The 14902-nt window shown below is 36.7% G+C and overlaps 1 protein-coding gene across 1 annotated transcript in view; it reads left to right on the forward strand.

Annotated features, from left to right (window-relative positions):
- CLASP2 (cytoplasmic linker associated protein 2) overlaps positions 1-14902 on the forward strand; it is a 251562-nt gene that overhangs the window by 169087 nt on the left and 67573 nt on the right. Inside the window, exons 25-28 of the mRNA XM_006876589.1 lie at positions 621-727; positions 2258-2281; positions 3971-4215; positions 6403-6466. Coding sequence (XP_006876651.1) covers positions 621-727; positions 2258-2281; positions 3971-4215; positions 6403-6466 — 440 coding nt within the window. The remainder of the gene's footprint in view (positions 1-620; positions 728-2257; positions 2282-3970; positions 4216-6402; positions 6467-14902) is intronic.

Genomic DNA, 14902 nt, shown 5'->3' on the forward strand with positions numbered 1-14902 from the left:
GGATGAAGTATTTTAATTATAAATTATGTTTTAGAAAGTAGTGGGGACAGAATCCATCTCTGTTTTGTCTTTATGTACTGAAGACTGCTGGGCACTTAGGTACTTGACAAATACTAATTGATATGTCTTACTTACAGAATTTGAAATCAGCCTAACTTTTAGTAGAGATGATAATAGGAGCTTTTTATCCTTGTCAATTCCTCATGTGGCTTCATTGAACTTCTTAATCATTATTGGGGATTAATGTTTGTCCTGGGTTACTCTGCGGCTTGCCCATACAGAAGATTTATCTGATAAATACAGCTGGATTAATTACAGGGCAATAAACTTCCAAGCCCTTGTTTGCCACCCATGCTCTCGTCAGTTTTCGTAGTCATGAATATATCTGTTATTCTTTACATTTATTTCCCACACATTGTCAATAATTTTAATTGTGCTTAACATTTATTTTGCCAAAAGTTAAATGTGCCCAGGAAATTAAACAAGATTGCTTTTAAAATGCTTTGCTCCATTGGTTTTTTTTTTTTTTTACCCCTTTCACTTAAAGGTCTTAAATTTTTCCAACTAACCCTGTTAAATTAATAACTCTCACAGATCTTTTCCTTTTTCTGATATAATAGGTCCAGGATATGGGATCAGCCAGTCAAGCCGACTGTCATCCTCCGTCAGTGCCATGCGAGTCCTGAACACAGGTTCCGATGTGGAAGAGGCAGTAGCAGATGCCTTGGTACTTTTCTCCATTCCTTAATAATTTTAAATGTTTTGAAACTAATGTTTGAAAAAGTCAGTTCATTACTATGGGGAAGGAGGTATAATAATTCCTCTTAATTAAATCGAGGAAGGTAAATGAGGACTCTCATTAAACTTTTGCAACATTAAAAAAAAAAAAAGCAGAATAACTAATTCTTAATGATTATTAATTGGTCAGAATTTTAAGTCAGGGCCAATAGAAACTGATGGGAATGTCAAGAATATAAATAGTGATGTCTTTTGCATGGTGATGGTGTTTTCTGCCCTGTAGTATACTAGAGGTGAGACATTTCAATTGATCTATAAATAAGCATGCTTAAAAGCACGTAATTTTAGAGTTAGCGTAACCTTGAGCGTTTAAGAATTGTTTTTGTTTGGAAAACAACTTTGTTTAGTCTCAATTTACATTTTTCTGAGCTGAGAGAAAGTATAGCTTCAAAGCATTTATCTTCCTGGTTTTCTATGCCCAACACATTAAGCAGTGAGGCTTTAAAACAATCGATAGAATCATGTATGATCTTAGACCTATGTTTCAGAAACATTTACTCAGTTCCTTAACCAAGATTTATAGAAGGCTTTGCTTTTATTTTGAAGTAAAATATTTGTTATGCCTTTTATACCTGGAGATCCTGTCTTATTCAGTGTTGATGTAATTTGGAAAACCAGCTTGAAAATATGGGTCTTAGCTATAATGTATTAAATGTAATCATACATTTAAATTGGTCATGTGCTATAAATTTATTATTCTTCATCATTGTATTTCTGAGATAGTGTTTTCTAGTTTGTTTTTTTAATTGGATGACTTACCTGTTAAATTTTGCTTACATGCAATTTTATGAATTGCATGGGCTATTCTTGAAGTATTAATTATATACTAAAATGTTATATGTGATTTATCTGAGGAAAATTTGACCACCAAGGCTAAAAAATCTAAATCCCAGTAATCTGATTGTAACACCTCTATCATGTGCATACCACAAATTCTCCAATTAGAGTGACGAATATTTAGAAAACAATTTTTCTGACTACTTAGCCTAGAGTGGAGTCCCAGTGTTACGCTGTGGGTTAATGTACCAGACTGCAAAGCCATTTGAACTACAAGGTCAGTGGTTCAAGCTCACCAGTCCCTCCTCGGGAACTCTATTCAGGGTCACTATGCGTCAGGACCGACTCAACAGCACTTAACAACAACAACAAACCTAATGTGGACCTGGGAAAAATCAGAGCTAAAATTATTGTTGTAAATGGCAAAAGAAGTCAAATAGAAAAAGATTTGAGTTTCTTTGGGAAAACTGGTTCTGGGAGTATTTTGTCACTTAGACATTTTTCTTTGGACTAAAGGATATTAGCAGCATTAAAGATCTATCTTGCTGTCTTTGTATCCATATGCTAAAATTTTAATGTTTCTGATCATGAGCATTTTTAATAATGCCTACTTCACTATGCTGTTTAGCAAAATGTTCTTCATTATTTTCAATTTTTCTCTTTAAAAAATTACTGCTCTCAGCTCTTAGGAGACATACGGACTAAGGTATAGACATTGATATTTTCTGACATCTTATGATTGCATAACTTTTATTTCTTTTGTGTCATCAGTTTAACAGATTATAGTCTCTGTAAAAACTTAAAGTAGAAGTAATAATTCTTAGGCATATGTCTGTTTTTCTGTATGTATTAGTACCCACAAGGAGATATTGCTTTAATAGAGCATCCTATGATTGTGCCGGTCCTTTATGGCTAACTACTTTATGCAAATGAAGTGAAGTTATTAACACTAAAGTATATAGCAAAACTGATCTTAGAGTCTGTACAGGAAACATTACAATTCTGAATTTCAGTACCTAATTTTGCCAAGAAAATTCTAGATGTATCTATTTTAAGATCAGGCATTTAGTAATAGAATTATCATTATAGAAGTATTATGGATTAAGTTATTTTAGAAACCCTGTTGTGGCACTGTAGGATAAGCACTGGATAACCACAAGGTCGAATAACCCACCAGTCGCTCTAAGAAAGCCTACAAAGGGTCACTTTGAGTCGGTACCGACTTGATGGCACACAACAAGTTCTTTTAGATTTTACACTTTAGAGAGTTGTAGCTACCTAGAACTATTTCAATTATTGTGCTTAATATATTTCTTAGAAATGTGTTCACCAGTCACCCAATTAAATTCAAGTATTATATAAAAATTTGTTCCCAACTCTTCCAAGGAAATCTTAAATGTTTTATTTATTCTTTCTCTTTTCATTTGTAAGGTGCGAAATAAGGTTGGCATTAATAGCAACTCTTAGATATAAACAAATAGAAGGAATAATCAGAATATGCTTTCTCAGTTTTATTGAAGTAAACCACATACAAACATTAACACTAGCTTAGGATGGCCTTCAAAGAACAGCGTGCATAATTAAAAATAATAGTAAGCAGGACAGGTTCTCAGATCCTTCTTTATCTGTATTTTACTTTTCTAGGAGACATGAGGGTTGGCTTCAAAGGAAGGAAGGAAGAGTGGCAAGAGAAGAACACAGGGAGGTGACAGGAGAATAGCGGACAGAGAGTGTTGAAAGAAGGGAAAAGATAGAAGAACCTCATACAGGGGAAAGCATGAGTTTTTCAATCTGTTGGACTCATCCTTTTGAAGAGGAAATATTTTATTCTTATCAACTTAAGTTTCTAGTACAGTGTCTATTAATTTATATCCTAGTGATTCTGCTTGAAGGAACCCTGGTGGCACAGTCATTAAAGCACTGTGGCTGCTAACCACAGTGTCAGCTGTGTGAACCCACTAGCCACTCCTTTGGAGAAAGATGTGGCAGTCTGTTTCCATAAAGGTTTACAGCCTTGGAAACATTGGGACAGTTCTACTCTTTCCCATAGGGTCACTGAGTCGAAATCAGCTAGACAACTAGATGGAAAAGGTGAAAAAAAGAAAAGGAAAAGATTCGCATTCTTAAGTACTTCCCACTCTACATACCTAAACTTCCATATAATCTTATTCTACTTCTACCACTTTCCATAGTTAAAGAATATTTCATCTTCTACTAACTTCTAAAACAAGTTTTCTGAAGAAAAACTAAATCTTGACATTTTATTATTATAATGATTAGCAGCATGCTTTGCACTGAATTTAAAGCAAAAATGTATCCTTATGTGGTCAGTAGAAATTGAATACTATCAAAATGTTATTTTAGTACCACTGATGAGATTCTTTATGTGTAACAGAAAAAGCCTGCTCGAAGAAGATATGAATCGTATGGGATGCATTCAGACGATGATGCCAACAGTGATGCATCTAGTGCTTGTTCAGAACGTTCTTATAGTTCTCGAAATGGTAGTATTCCGACATACATGAGACAGACAGAAGATGTGGCAGAGGTCCTCAATCGATGTGCTAGTTCCAACTGGTCAGAAAGGAAAGAAGGCCTTCTGGGTCTGCAGAACTTACTAAAAAATCAGAGAACACTGAGGTGAGATGTCTTGTCTTAAAATAATTTTCCTGCCCATGTTCACATACTTGGACTTGATATTGTTGTCCTAACAATTTAGAGATACACTGGTATCGGACAAACTGCGCTGACTCTCCTTGAATTCAGAAATGGTATCAGAGTGAGCCATGATACTCTGTAGTGTACTAAATTTCTTGTTAATTCACCTGCTTTATTTAAGGAAATATTTTTAAAGCAAACTTTTCATTCAAAAATTGAAGTAAATTTTTAAAGTTATTTTTTTAAATTAAATATTAAAGTTGGCTAGTTTATTGAAGTTAATTCCTGGTAAGTTTCTTACTGAGAGGACAGACGTTTATATGCTCATTTGGAAACAAAACTATTTTTGTTAGTGTTCATGTAATACAAGTGTGAATTTCCCTAAGTACAGAAGTTGTTCTTCGTTGTTGCTTAGTTGCCTTTCTTAATGGCTTTTGCTGGCTTTTTTTCTCATACATTCAGCATCGTCCTTATCTACATAATGTTTTAAATCTATATAGTTCATTCTTTTAAAAAAATACCTATTCTGATATTCTCTAAAACCTGATTAGAAATAGATCATAACCTCATACTTTTACAGACATGAATACTTAAATAATTTAAATTAGGGTTAGTATTTATTTCATGCTTCTCTAAATAAATCTTAGTTTCCTGTAATAATAAAGCAAGAAAACTGCTTGGGTTTTCTAGAATATTGTATGACTATAGATATTATGTATTACTGATATAAATTTGTGTTTTTTATGAAATGATGCTGTCAGGTATATCTGCATAATTCAAGAGCTAACTGTATGAGGGAGCTCAAAAATTTGTGGAAAAATGGAATGAAAGATAATGGAATTTTCCCAAATACTTTTTGAAGCACTCTTATGTATTTAAAGAGATCTGGTAGTATAGTATTTAAACAAAAGTTTGACAAATAACACCTGCCAGCTGCTCTGTTGGTGAAACCACCTGGCGATCTGCTCCTATGAAGATGACAGCCTAGGAAACCTTAGGGAACACTTCTGTTGTATAGCATGAATATGAGTTGGAATCGACTCATTGGCACACACCAGTAACATATGTAAGTGGTTTGGCTGTTTCCTGGATTGTTAAACATATGTGTACAGAAATATATGAAAATGAAAGTAAGACTACCTTTATCAGTATTGTAATTGCACACGCTCAAGTTCTGTTTTTTTTTTTTTTTTAATTCACAGAATTCTGACTTGGTACTCTTAAGTCAGAGTTTGATATGTTGTTGTTGGTAAGTGTCGTTGAGTCAATTCTGACTCATAGCGATCTTGTATACGGTTTCTGAGAAGCAGCTGGTGGGTTTGACCTGCTGATTTTTCAGCTAGCAGATCAGTTTTTATCCTACAATGCCACACCAGGACTCCTGGAGTTTGATATACTGTTTATTGATTTTAGAAAGTATTGTTTTTGTTAAATGCCTTTGAGTCAGTTCCGATTCATAGCGAACCTGTTTATAGAGTTTCCAAAGAGCAACTGGTGAATTGGAACTGTCGACCTTGCAATTAGCAGTTCAGTGTTTATTTTTATGTATGCATACCACACTGAAAGAATTACTGAATCATAGTATTGTTTTCAACCCCATCAAGATTAGGATAATATTAGGTGCAAGAAACATTTTTAAATGTCAAAGGGATTATGCATAATATTTCAGTACCTAAGTGTCAAAAAGTAAATATCCTGGTACTTACTAAGGGTAAGGTTCTGGGAATGTGACTTGGAAAATTTCTGTTCATGCTGCATTAAGGAAATGTATTTCTTTTTTTATAACCTTCCACTTTTATTATGTGCTTAATCACAGAATGTTATTAATTGTTTTGTTTTGTACACTTTGTACTTAGCCCTGACTAGTAAATGACAAATATTTATCAATTTGGAGGGCTGTTAATTTTACCATTTTTATTTTAAAGAAACTGGTGTGGCACTGCAGGTATAGGACAAACAGCTGGATTGACAGGTCAGTTTGATCTTCAGAGTCGGTGGTTCTAATCCACCAGACTCTCCTCAGAAACCCTATTACAGGGTCGCTTTGAATCAGAACTGACTCAATGCACTTAACGGCATCAACAACAATTGCCTAATTAATAGAAGATTACCTTTAAATGACTTCTTCCTACAGCAGTATTCTAATTAGTAACTTTATTATTTTGGCAGTCGAGTTGAGCTGAAAAGATTATGTGAAATTTTCACAAGGATGTTTGCTGATCCTCATGGCAAGGTATGTTTTGGAATTTGAAGATTATTTATTCCCATAGTACATCGTTTGTGTACAGTGCCCCCCGACCACCAAAAAAAAAAAAGTAAAAGAATGGCAGAGAAACTATAAGTCACTTTTTTTTGTTGTTTTATTATTGCCCCCATATGGGAGTAATATTTTCAGATATGATTGAAATTAAATATTTGATAGTGCACATCATTTAGAAATTGCTCTGTGGTAACCATTCAAGCTTCTCTAAAGATGGTTGTCCGAGATTGGAAGCTGAAGGATACTCCATTTTAACTCCAGGGTAGATGTAATTTTGTATTCTTAAGAAATAATTGGAGTAAGTAGAAAACAATGATTAAATAACACAAAATCACAATATATGTATGGCTCTATAATATATAGTTTTGTATGGTTCTTGATATAGTTTTATATTGTATTACAAAAGAAACATTTTTGTGTATTAGAATAGTCCATAATTACTTTCAGAACTTTGTTCAGTTTTTTATGTCAATTGAAATATATTTTATTAAATACTTGATGCATAATCTATGTGTGTATGCTAAAATTTGGGTTTGTGTTGCTAGATAATCTTGTATAAAAATGTATTCATTCTATTTCCAGCAAAATATTTTACAATAGTGAAACTATTAGTATCTTCCTTTAGCATGTCACGTGTCTGCAGGAGCATTTCTGACCCAAGTGAGAGGGAGATGTGGAAGGGAAGTTATAAGAAAAACATTAACAAATTTTACTTTACTATTTTTGGTTTTGTTTTTTAATTGTCTTCACTTTACTGTTGCACACATCATTTCTTCATTTTTTTTCTGTTGTTGATATTTCCATTATTTACAGCACTGTTGAAACATACTAAAAGCTACTTTAAAATACAACTAAAGATTTAAATTCAGTGGGAGACAAAATTAAAATTTGTACCTTTCAAATTGAGCCATTTTAATACAGGTATTTATTTCTACCGCTAATCGCAACTCTTAAGAGCTGTTTTAATGCAGGTTACTATAAATTCTAGAAATTAACTTTTGATACCTTTTAGATAGTGTGTAAGCCAAAACAAGGGATAGTTTTGATCTTGGTAAACCTGTTTTAAAAAATAATTTTTTAATAGATAGCCTGTAGAACTTTGAAACATATATTTTTAAAACATCTTTAGTAAGTGATATAATTGTTTCCACCTGGGATGTATAAGACTGAGGTTGGATTATTTGTTAAAGCAACAGCTTTTAATTTATTTTTTATTAGAGTAATAAATGCAATTTATTTAGATGCCAGAATCTAAGTAGTAAGTTAAACATCTTTTAATAATCTCTTGGAATTCAAAACAGGAAAGCTGAGTTTGATGTTGGCAAAGGAACTAAATTGAGCAAAATTTTTGGGCCTCCCTGATTAGATATTGAAAACCTGCTACCGTTCTCCCTAGAATTAAATCAGAAAGGTGGCTTGATGCTTCCTCTTAGGATTTTATAACAGTGTACAATTTTTATTGACCTGTCTGATGTATTTCATTAAGTATCAGCTGGATATGTGTGACTATGCTTAGCCAAAAATGGCAGATTGGAGTGTGGTTGCAGTTTTTATATTATGTCCTAATATTATCAATTTTAACTTACCTTTATAAAGTAATAGTAGTTCTGTATTTATGATCTAGCAACTGACTTTTTCTATTCCTTCTTTCCTTTTCTTCTTAAATTTTTTGTTAGCAAATTTTTCTATAAAGGGCCAGATAGTAAGTATTTCCCGTTATGTAAGCCTTAATGGGTCTGTTACAACTACTCAACTCAGCAGTTTTGGTATAGAAGCATCCATATGGAAGCATCAGAGCCTGACTACATCCCAATAAAATATTCTGAATGGATGCTGAGATCTTGATTTTCATGTGTCATAAAATTTTTATTGTGATATTTTTTCCCTCAACCATTTAAAGATGTAGAAAGGTAGAAAGATGGAAATTCTCGAACCTTTACTCTTGGAAGAGGGGAGCTGTGCCACTGTGGGAAGGTCAGGAATATGGGGCGGGAGGGAATGTGCTGGATCCTGCTGGGTGAGTCACACCGCCTTGCAGATTCCTGCCACTCTTTGCTTTAGGCTAAGTCTTCAGTGCTGCCTGGTAGTCTCAGCTCTTGTGTCCTTGAAGATTATCAAATATTTTCTCTCCTTAAAAAACTCTGTCCCTGTTAACCTCCACCACCACCCTCCATTTTATGCCCTTACCTCTTATCTCACCAAGAAGCAGAAATTCCACTTTCGGCCTCCAAATGAGCAAGCTTAACCCACAAGTGAGTCCATTCTTTTTACCTATGCTCCTGTGGAAATGGAAGAAGCTTTCACCTTGATATCTGTTTTCTGGAGAGAACTTCCCCTCAGGAAAATGTCTCAACTAAGCCCATCTTCCTTCTCATTCCCTCTTCACTCTCAGCCTACCTTGACCTATGTTCATTTCCCCATGTGTATAATGTTTTTAAATGCTTCTTCTTGTTGTTAGGTGCCATCCAGGCTGTAATGACTCATAGCGACCCTATGCACAACAGAACAGAACACTGCCCGATCCTGGCACAATACTTTTGCCACACGTGAACTCATTGATGCTACCACTTTGCCAATCCATCTTATTGGGGGTCTTCCTCTTTTTCCTGACCCTCCATCTTACCAAACACAATATCGTTCTTAAGCGACTGGTCTCTCCTGACAATATGTCTGAAGTATGAGAGACGGACTTTGGGCATCCTGGCCTCCAAGGAGCACTCTTGTTGCACTTCTTCCAACACAGATCTGTTGAAACTTTTGGCAGCCTTGGCACTTTCAATTTTCTCCTCCAGCACCATAACTGAAAACCATCAGTCATTCTACAGTCTTCCTTATTCACTGTCCAACTTTCTCATGCATAGGAGGCTATTGAAAATACCATGACAGAGGTCAGGCGCACCTTAGTCTTCAAGCTGACGTCTTTGCTCTTTAACACTTTATAAAGGTCTTGTGCAGCAGATTTGCCTAATGCAGTATGTCATTTGATTTCTTGACTGCTGCTTCTGTTTGTGTTGACAGTTGATCCAAGAAGAATGAAGTCCTTGACAACGTCAATCTATTCTCTGTCCAGTGGTGAGGATTTTTTTTTTTTTTACATTGAGATGAAATCCATACAGAAGGCTATGCTCTTTAATCCTCATCAGTAAATATTTTAAGTCTTCTTCATTTTCAGCTAGCAGGGTTGTATCATCTGCATATCGCAGGTGGTTAATGAGTCCTCCTCCAATCCTGATGCCATGTTTCTCTTCATAGAACCCAGCTTCTCAGATTATTTGCTCAGCATATAGGTTGAATAAGTATGGTGAAAGAATACGACCTTGTCGCATACCTTTCTTAATTTGAAACCATTCAGTGTTCCCATGTTCTGTTCGAACAACTGCTTCTTGGTCCATGTAAAGATTCCTCATGAGCACAATTAAATGTTCCAGAGCAGTCATACTTTACAGTGTTGTCCATAGCTTGTTATGATCCACACAATCGAAAGCCTTTGCATAGTCAATGAAGCACAGGTAAACATCTTTCTGGTAGTCTCTGCTTTCATCAAGATCCATCAGACATCAGCAGTGATATCCCTCGTCCCACCGCCTCTTCCGAATCCGGCTTGAACCTCGGGAAGTTTTCTGTCAATTTATGCTTGCAGTCATTTCTGTATTATCTTTAGTAAAACTTTACTTGCATGGTCTATCAAAATATTGTCCGAATATTTCCACATTCCGTTGGGTCACCTGTCTTTGGAATGGGCACAAATACGGATCTCTTCCAATCAGTCGGCCATATAGTTGTCTTCTAAATTTATTGGCATAGCTGAGTGAGTACCTCCAGTGCCACCTCACTTTCCTGAAAGATTTCAATTTTCATTCCATTAATTTCTGGTGCCTTGTTCTTTGCCAGTTCCTTCAATGCACCTTGGACTTTCTTCTTCAGTGTCATTGCCTCTTGATCATATGCTACCTCTTGAAATGGTTGAACATCAACCATGTCCTTTTGGTATAGTGACTCTGTGTATTCCTTCCATCTTCTTTTGATGCTTTCTGCATCATTCAGTAATTTGCCCAGAGAATCCTTCAATAACAAAAGTCGAGGCTTGAATGTTTTCTTCAGTTCCCCCAGCTTTAGAAATGCTGAGCCTATTCTTCCCTTTTGGTTTTCTGATTCCACATCTTTGCACATTTTATTATAATATTTGACTTTATTTTCTCGAGCTGACCTTTGAAATATTTGTTCAGCTCTTGTAACTCCTAACTTCTTCCATTTGCTTTAGCATCTCTACACTGGAGAGCAAGTTTCAGTGTCTCTTCTGACATCCATTTTGACCTTTTCCTTCTTTCTTGTCTTCTTAATGACTTTTTGCTTTCTTTATGTATGATGTTCTTGATGTCATCCCACAACTCTTCTGGTCTTCGGTCTTTGGTGTTTAATGTATAAATCTGTTCTTCAGATGATTTCTAAATTCAGGTGGGATATAGTCAAGATGTTATTTTGGCTCTCATGGACTTGTTTTCATTTTCTTCAGTTTCGGTTTGCATATGAGCAATTGATGGTCTGTTCTATAATCTGTCCTGGCATTGTTGTTATTTTTTCCGTTTCTACATTTTATTTCTGAGATGGACATAGTTGTCCTTTAAATTCCATCCTTAACTAACCAGGCCTCAGACTTGCGGTGACAGAGCTCATTTTTCTCCCCTTCCTATATTTATGTTATGAACGTTGCTCTGAGCAACCTAAACCCAGAGCAGGAGGGGATTTTCTCCCTGAGCTCCACCACAGCCCAGGTGTGGCTCACTCAGTAGGTACCTGAGCTGCCTTCCTGTAACGGGAACACTGGGACTGCTGCTCCCCAATCCCCTCTCCCCAGTGATGAGAGACGGGCTCTGGGATCTTCTATTCGTCAGTGTTGTGTGAGCCATGCTGTTTCCCTGTAGAGGTGAATGCTGTCAGTGCAGCCCCTCCTCTGACTTGACTCAGCAGCTCAGTTCCTGTATGTACAGTTAACTCCCTGTGTTCCTCAGGGCCACACCGCTGCCCACCTCACCTGTGCTCCCTGTCAGGAGGTGATGACAACTATGCAACCAGGTAGAGAAGCTGTTCTCAGGGCTTCTCTGTGCCCCTTCTGTGTTCCACTGGGTCCTACCGGGTTGTTGTTGTTAGGTGACATTGAGTTGGTATCGACTCAGTGATTCTATGCACAACAGAACAAAACACTGCTCAGTCCTGAACCAACCTCATAATCGTTGCTAAGCCTTAGCCCATTACTGCTGCCACTGTGCCAATCCATCTTGTTGAAGGTCTTCCTGTTTTTTTCCAACCCTCCACTTTACCAGACATGATGCCCTTCTCCAGGGACTGGTCCCTTCTGACAATATGTTTGAAATATGAGAGACAAAGTCTGGCCATCCTGGTTTCCAAGGAACATTGTGGCTATACTTCTTCTAACACAGATTTGCATTTCTGGCGTTCTTGGTACTTTCAGTATTCTCCTCCAACACCATAACTCAAATGTGTTATTTCTTCTACGGTCTTCCTTATTCACTGTCCAGCTTTCACATACATATGAGGTTATTGAAAATACCATGGCTTGGGTCAGGAGCACCCTTGGTCCTCAAGCTGACATCTTTGCTCTTGAACACTTAAAAGAGGTCTTGTGCAGTAGATTTGCCAAATGCAATATGTCCTTTGATTTCTTGACTCCTGCTTCCCTGTGTGTTGATGGTTGGTCTAAGCAAAATGACGTCTTTGACAACTTCAATCTTTTCTCCATTTATGTGAGTGTTCTTTACTGCTCCAGTGTTTTCTTTATATTGAGATGCAACCCATACCAAAGGCTCTGTGTGGTCTTTGATGTTCATCAGTATTTTAAGTCCTCTTCACCACCAAGAAGAGGAGGTTGCTTTTCTGGGAGTGTCTGAACGTGAACCAGACGTTGTCGTGGCGTTGTTTTAACTGATGATATGGAGCTTTTCCATCGTTTCTTTCCGTAGATGTAGCCAGTTTGATTTTTGTGTATTCCATCTGGCGGAAGTCCACATGTATATTCGTCTCTTATGCTGCCTAAAGAAGGTTTTGAAATGAACAAGTCATTGATTTTGCAGAATTCTATCATGCATTCTCCAGCATCATTTCTATCACCAAGGCCATATTTTCCAACTACTGATCCTTTCTCTTTGCACCCAACCTTTGTATTCCAGTCACCACTAATGATCAATACATCTTGATTGGACGTTTGATCAATTTCAGATTGAAGAAGTTGGTAGAATTCTTCTATTTCTTCCTCAATGGCTTTAGTGGTTGGTGCGTAAATTTGAATAATAGTGGTATTAACTGGGCTTCCCTGTAGGCGCATGGATATTATCCTATCACAGACAGCATTGTACCTCATGACTGATCTGGATATGTTCTTTTTGATGATGAATGCAACACCATTCCTCTTCAATTTGTCATTCCAGGCATAGTAAACCATGTGGTTGTCAGATTCAAAATGGCCAATACCAGTCCATTTCAGCTCACTAAAGCCTAAGATATCGATGTTTATGTGTTCCATTTCATTTTTGACAATTTCTAATTTTCCTATATTCATATTTTGTACATTCCATGTTCCACTTATTAATGGATGTTTACAGTTGTTTCTCTTCCTTTTGAGTTGTGCTCTGTCAGCAAATGAAGGTCCCAAGGGCTTTAGTCCCTCAGGTTTTACTCCATTCACGCCATCATAGTTAACTCTACTTTGAGAGGGCAGCTCTTCCCCAGTCACATTTTGAGTGCCTTCCAACCTGAGAGGCTCATTTTCCAGCACTATATCTGACAGTGTTTCTCTGCTATTCATAAGGTTTTCAGTGACTAAGTATTCGGAAGCAGTTCGTCACTCATTCTTCCTAGTCTGCCTTCGTTTGGAAGCTTATCTGAAACCTGTCCACCATGGGTGACCCTGCTGGTATTTAAATGCTTAGAAATATGCAATCTAGGGGCACTTATTTTTCTTCCAAAAACAAAGATCCTTGGATCGTCTTAAATAGTACCTCTTGCTTAGCCTGGGTTAGATCTCTACTCTGAACTAGAATTGCTAATCTGTAACTTCAACTACCCTTAAAGTGCATGGTCTGGAAATTGTGCCTGAACCCTTGACCCTAGAATGGACCTTAATGCTTACAAGACATGTCATGCCATGGGCATTAGTTGGGTTGATTGTCCCATTCGTTTTCATTTGAAATCATCTTTTAAACCCTTTCATTAATATCATTAATGAGCAAAATGGTTAAAGCACTCAGCTATTAATCCAAAACAAGATCAGTGGTTCAAACCCACTAGCCATTCCAAGGGAGAAAGATGTGGCAGTCTGCCTCTGTAAAGATTGTTGTTGTTGTTAAGTGGCAGCCAGTCGATTCTGACCCATAGTGACCCCGTATAGGGTTTCCGAGGCTGTCTTAGAAATTTTCTACTCTTTCCTGTAGGATTGCTGTGAGTCAGAATCAACTTGATGGCAGTAGGTTTGGGGTTTTGTTTGGTTTGGTGTTTTTTTGTTTTGTTTTGTTTTGTTTTTTTTTGGAATTAACAGTTTCTGGTTAGTGACTAGGAGTCCTGGTGTGGTGATGTAGGATAAGCACTGGACTGCTATATGCAAGATCCACAGTTCAAACCCACCATCTGTTTCGTGGGAGAAAATGAGATTTATAGTCTTGAAAGCCCTATACAGGGTTGCTATGAGCTGAAATCAACTCGATTCAGTGAAGGAGAGAGGGAGAGGTTAGTGGATGACTTTCATAATAAGTGAAGGGTGTGCTCTTTTTCCCAAGCGTGGTTGAGATTATTACCTGCTGTCCCAGCAGAAATAAGACATGTAAAGTACCAAGTTATAAGAAGCAAATTCATCCCATTTCTGCCTACTTTTTCTCTTCACTCCAGGAAATTTCTCTATGATTTTTTTTTTAGAATATGGGTCCGGGTCCAACTAAAATATCAGACAATCTCCATTATACATAATGGAAGAACTAGAAAACAAGTTTTCTGAATATTGTTGAAGTAGATGGTAGTTCTTTCCTGGGACTGGAGCCACGTGGTTGATAAATGCAGTTTTTAAACTAGAATTATTTGGTGTGTATCTGGTAAATAAACTTTTATCCTTCATATGAAAATAGGTGATCTAATCTCAATATACATAGATATATATGCATGTATGTGTATGGACTCCTGGAGTGGCACTGTAGTATAAACACTAAACCAACCACAAGATCAGTTTGAACCGTAAGGTCAGTGGTTCGAATTCACAAATCACTCCTTAGAAACCCTATGCAGGGTCATTATGAGTTAGAACTGACTCCATGACACCTGAAAACAACATATATAAATTCACACACACACATGTATATGCATAAGGAAACCTAAGTGTGATGCTGTGGGTTAACACGCTCAAACTCA

The sequence above is a fragment of the Chrysochloris asiatica genome, unplaced genomic scaffold (assembly GCF_000296735.1).
Source record: "Chrysochloris asiatica unplaced genomic scaffold, ChrAsi1.0 scaffold00393, whole genome shotgun sequence".
Classification (NCBI taxonomy): Eukaryota; Metazoa; Chordata; class Mammalia; order Afrosoricida; family Chrysochloridae; genus Chrysochloris; species Chrysochloris asiatica.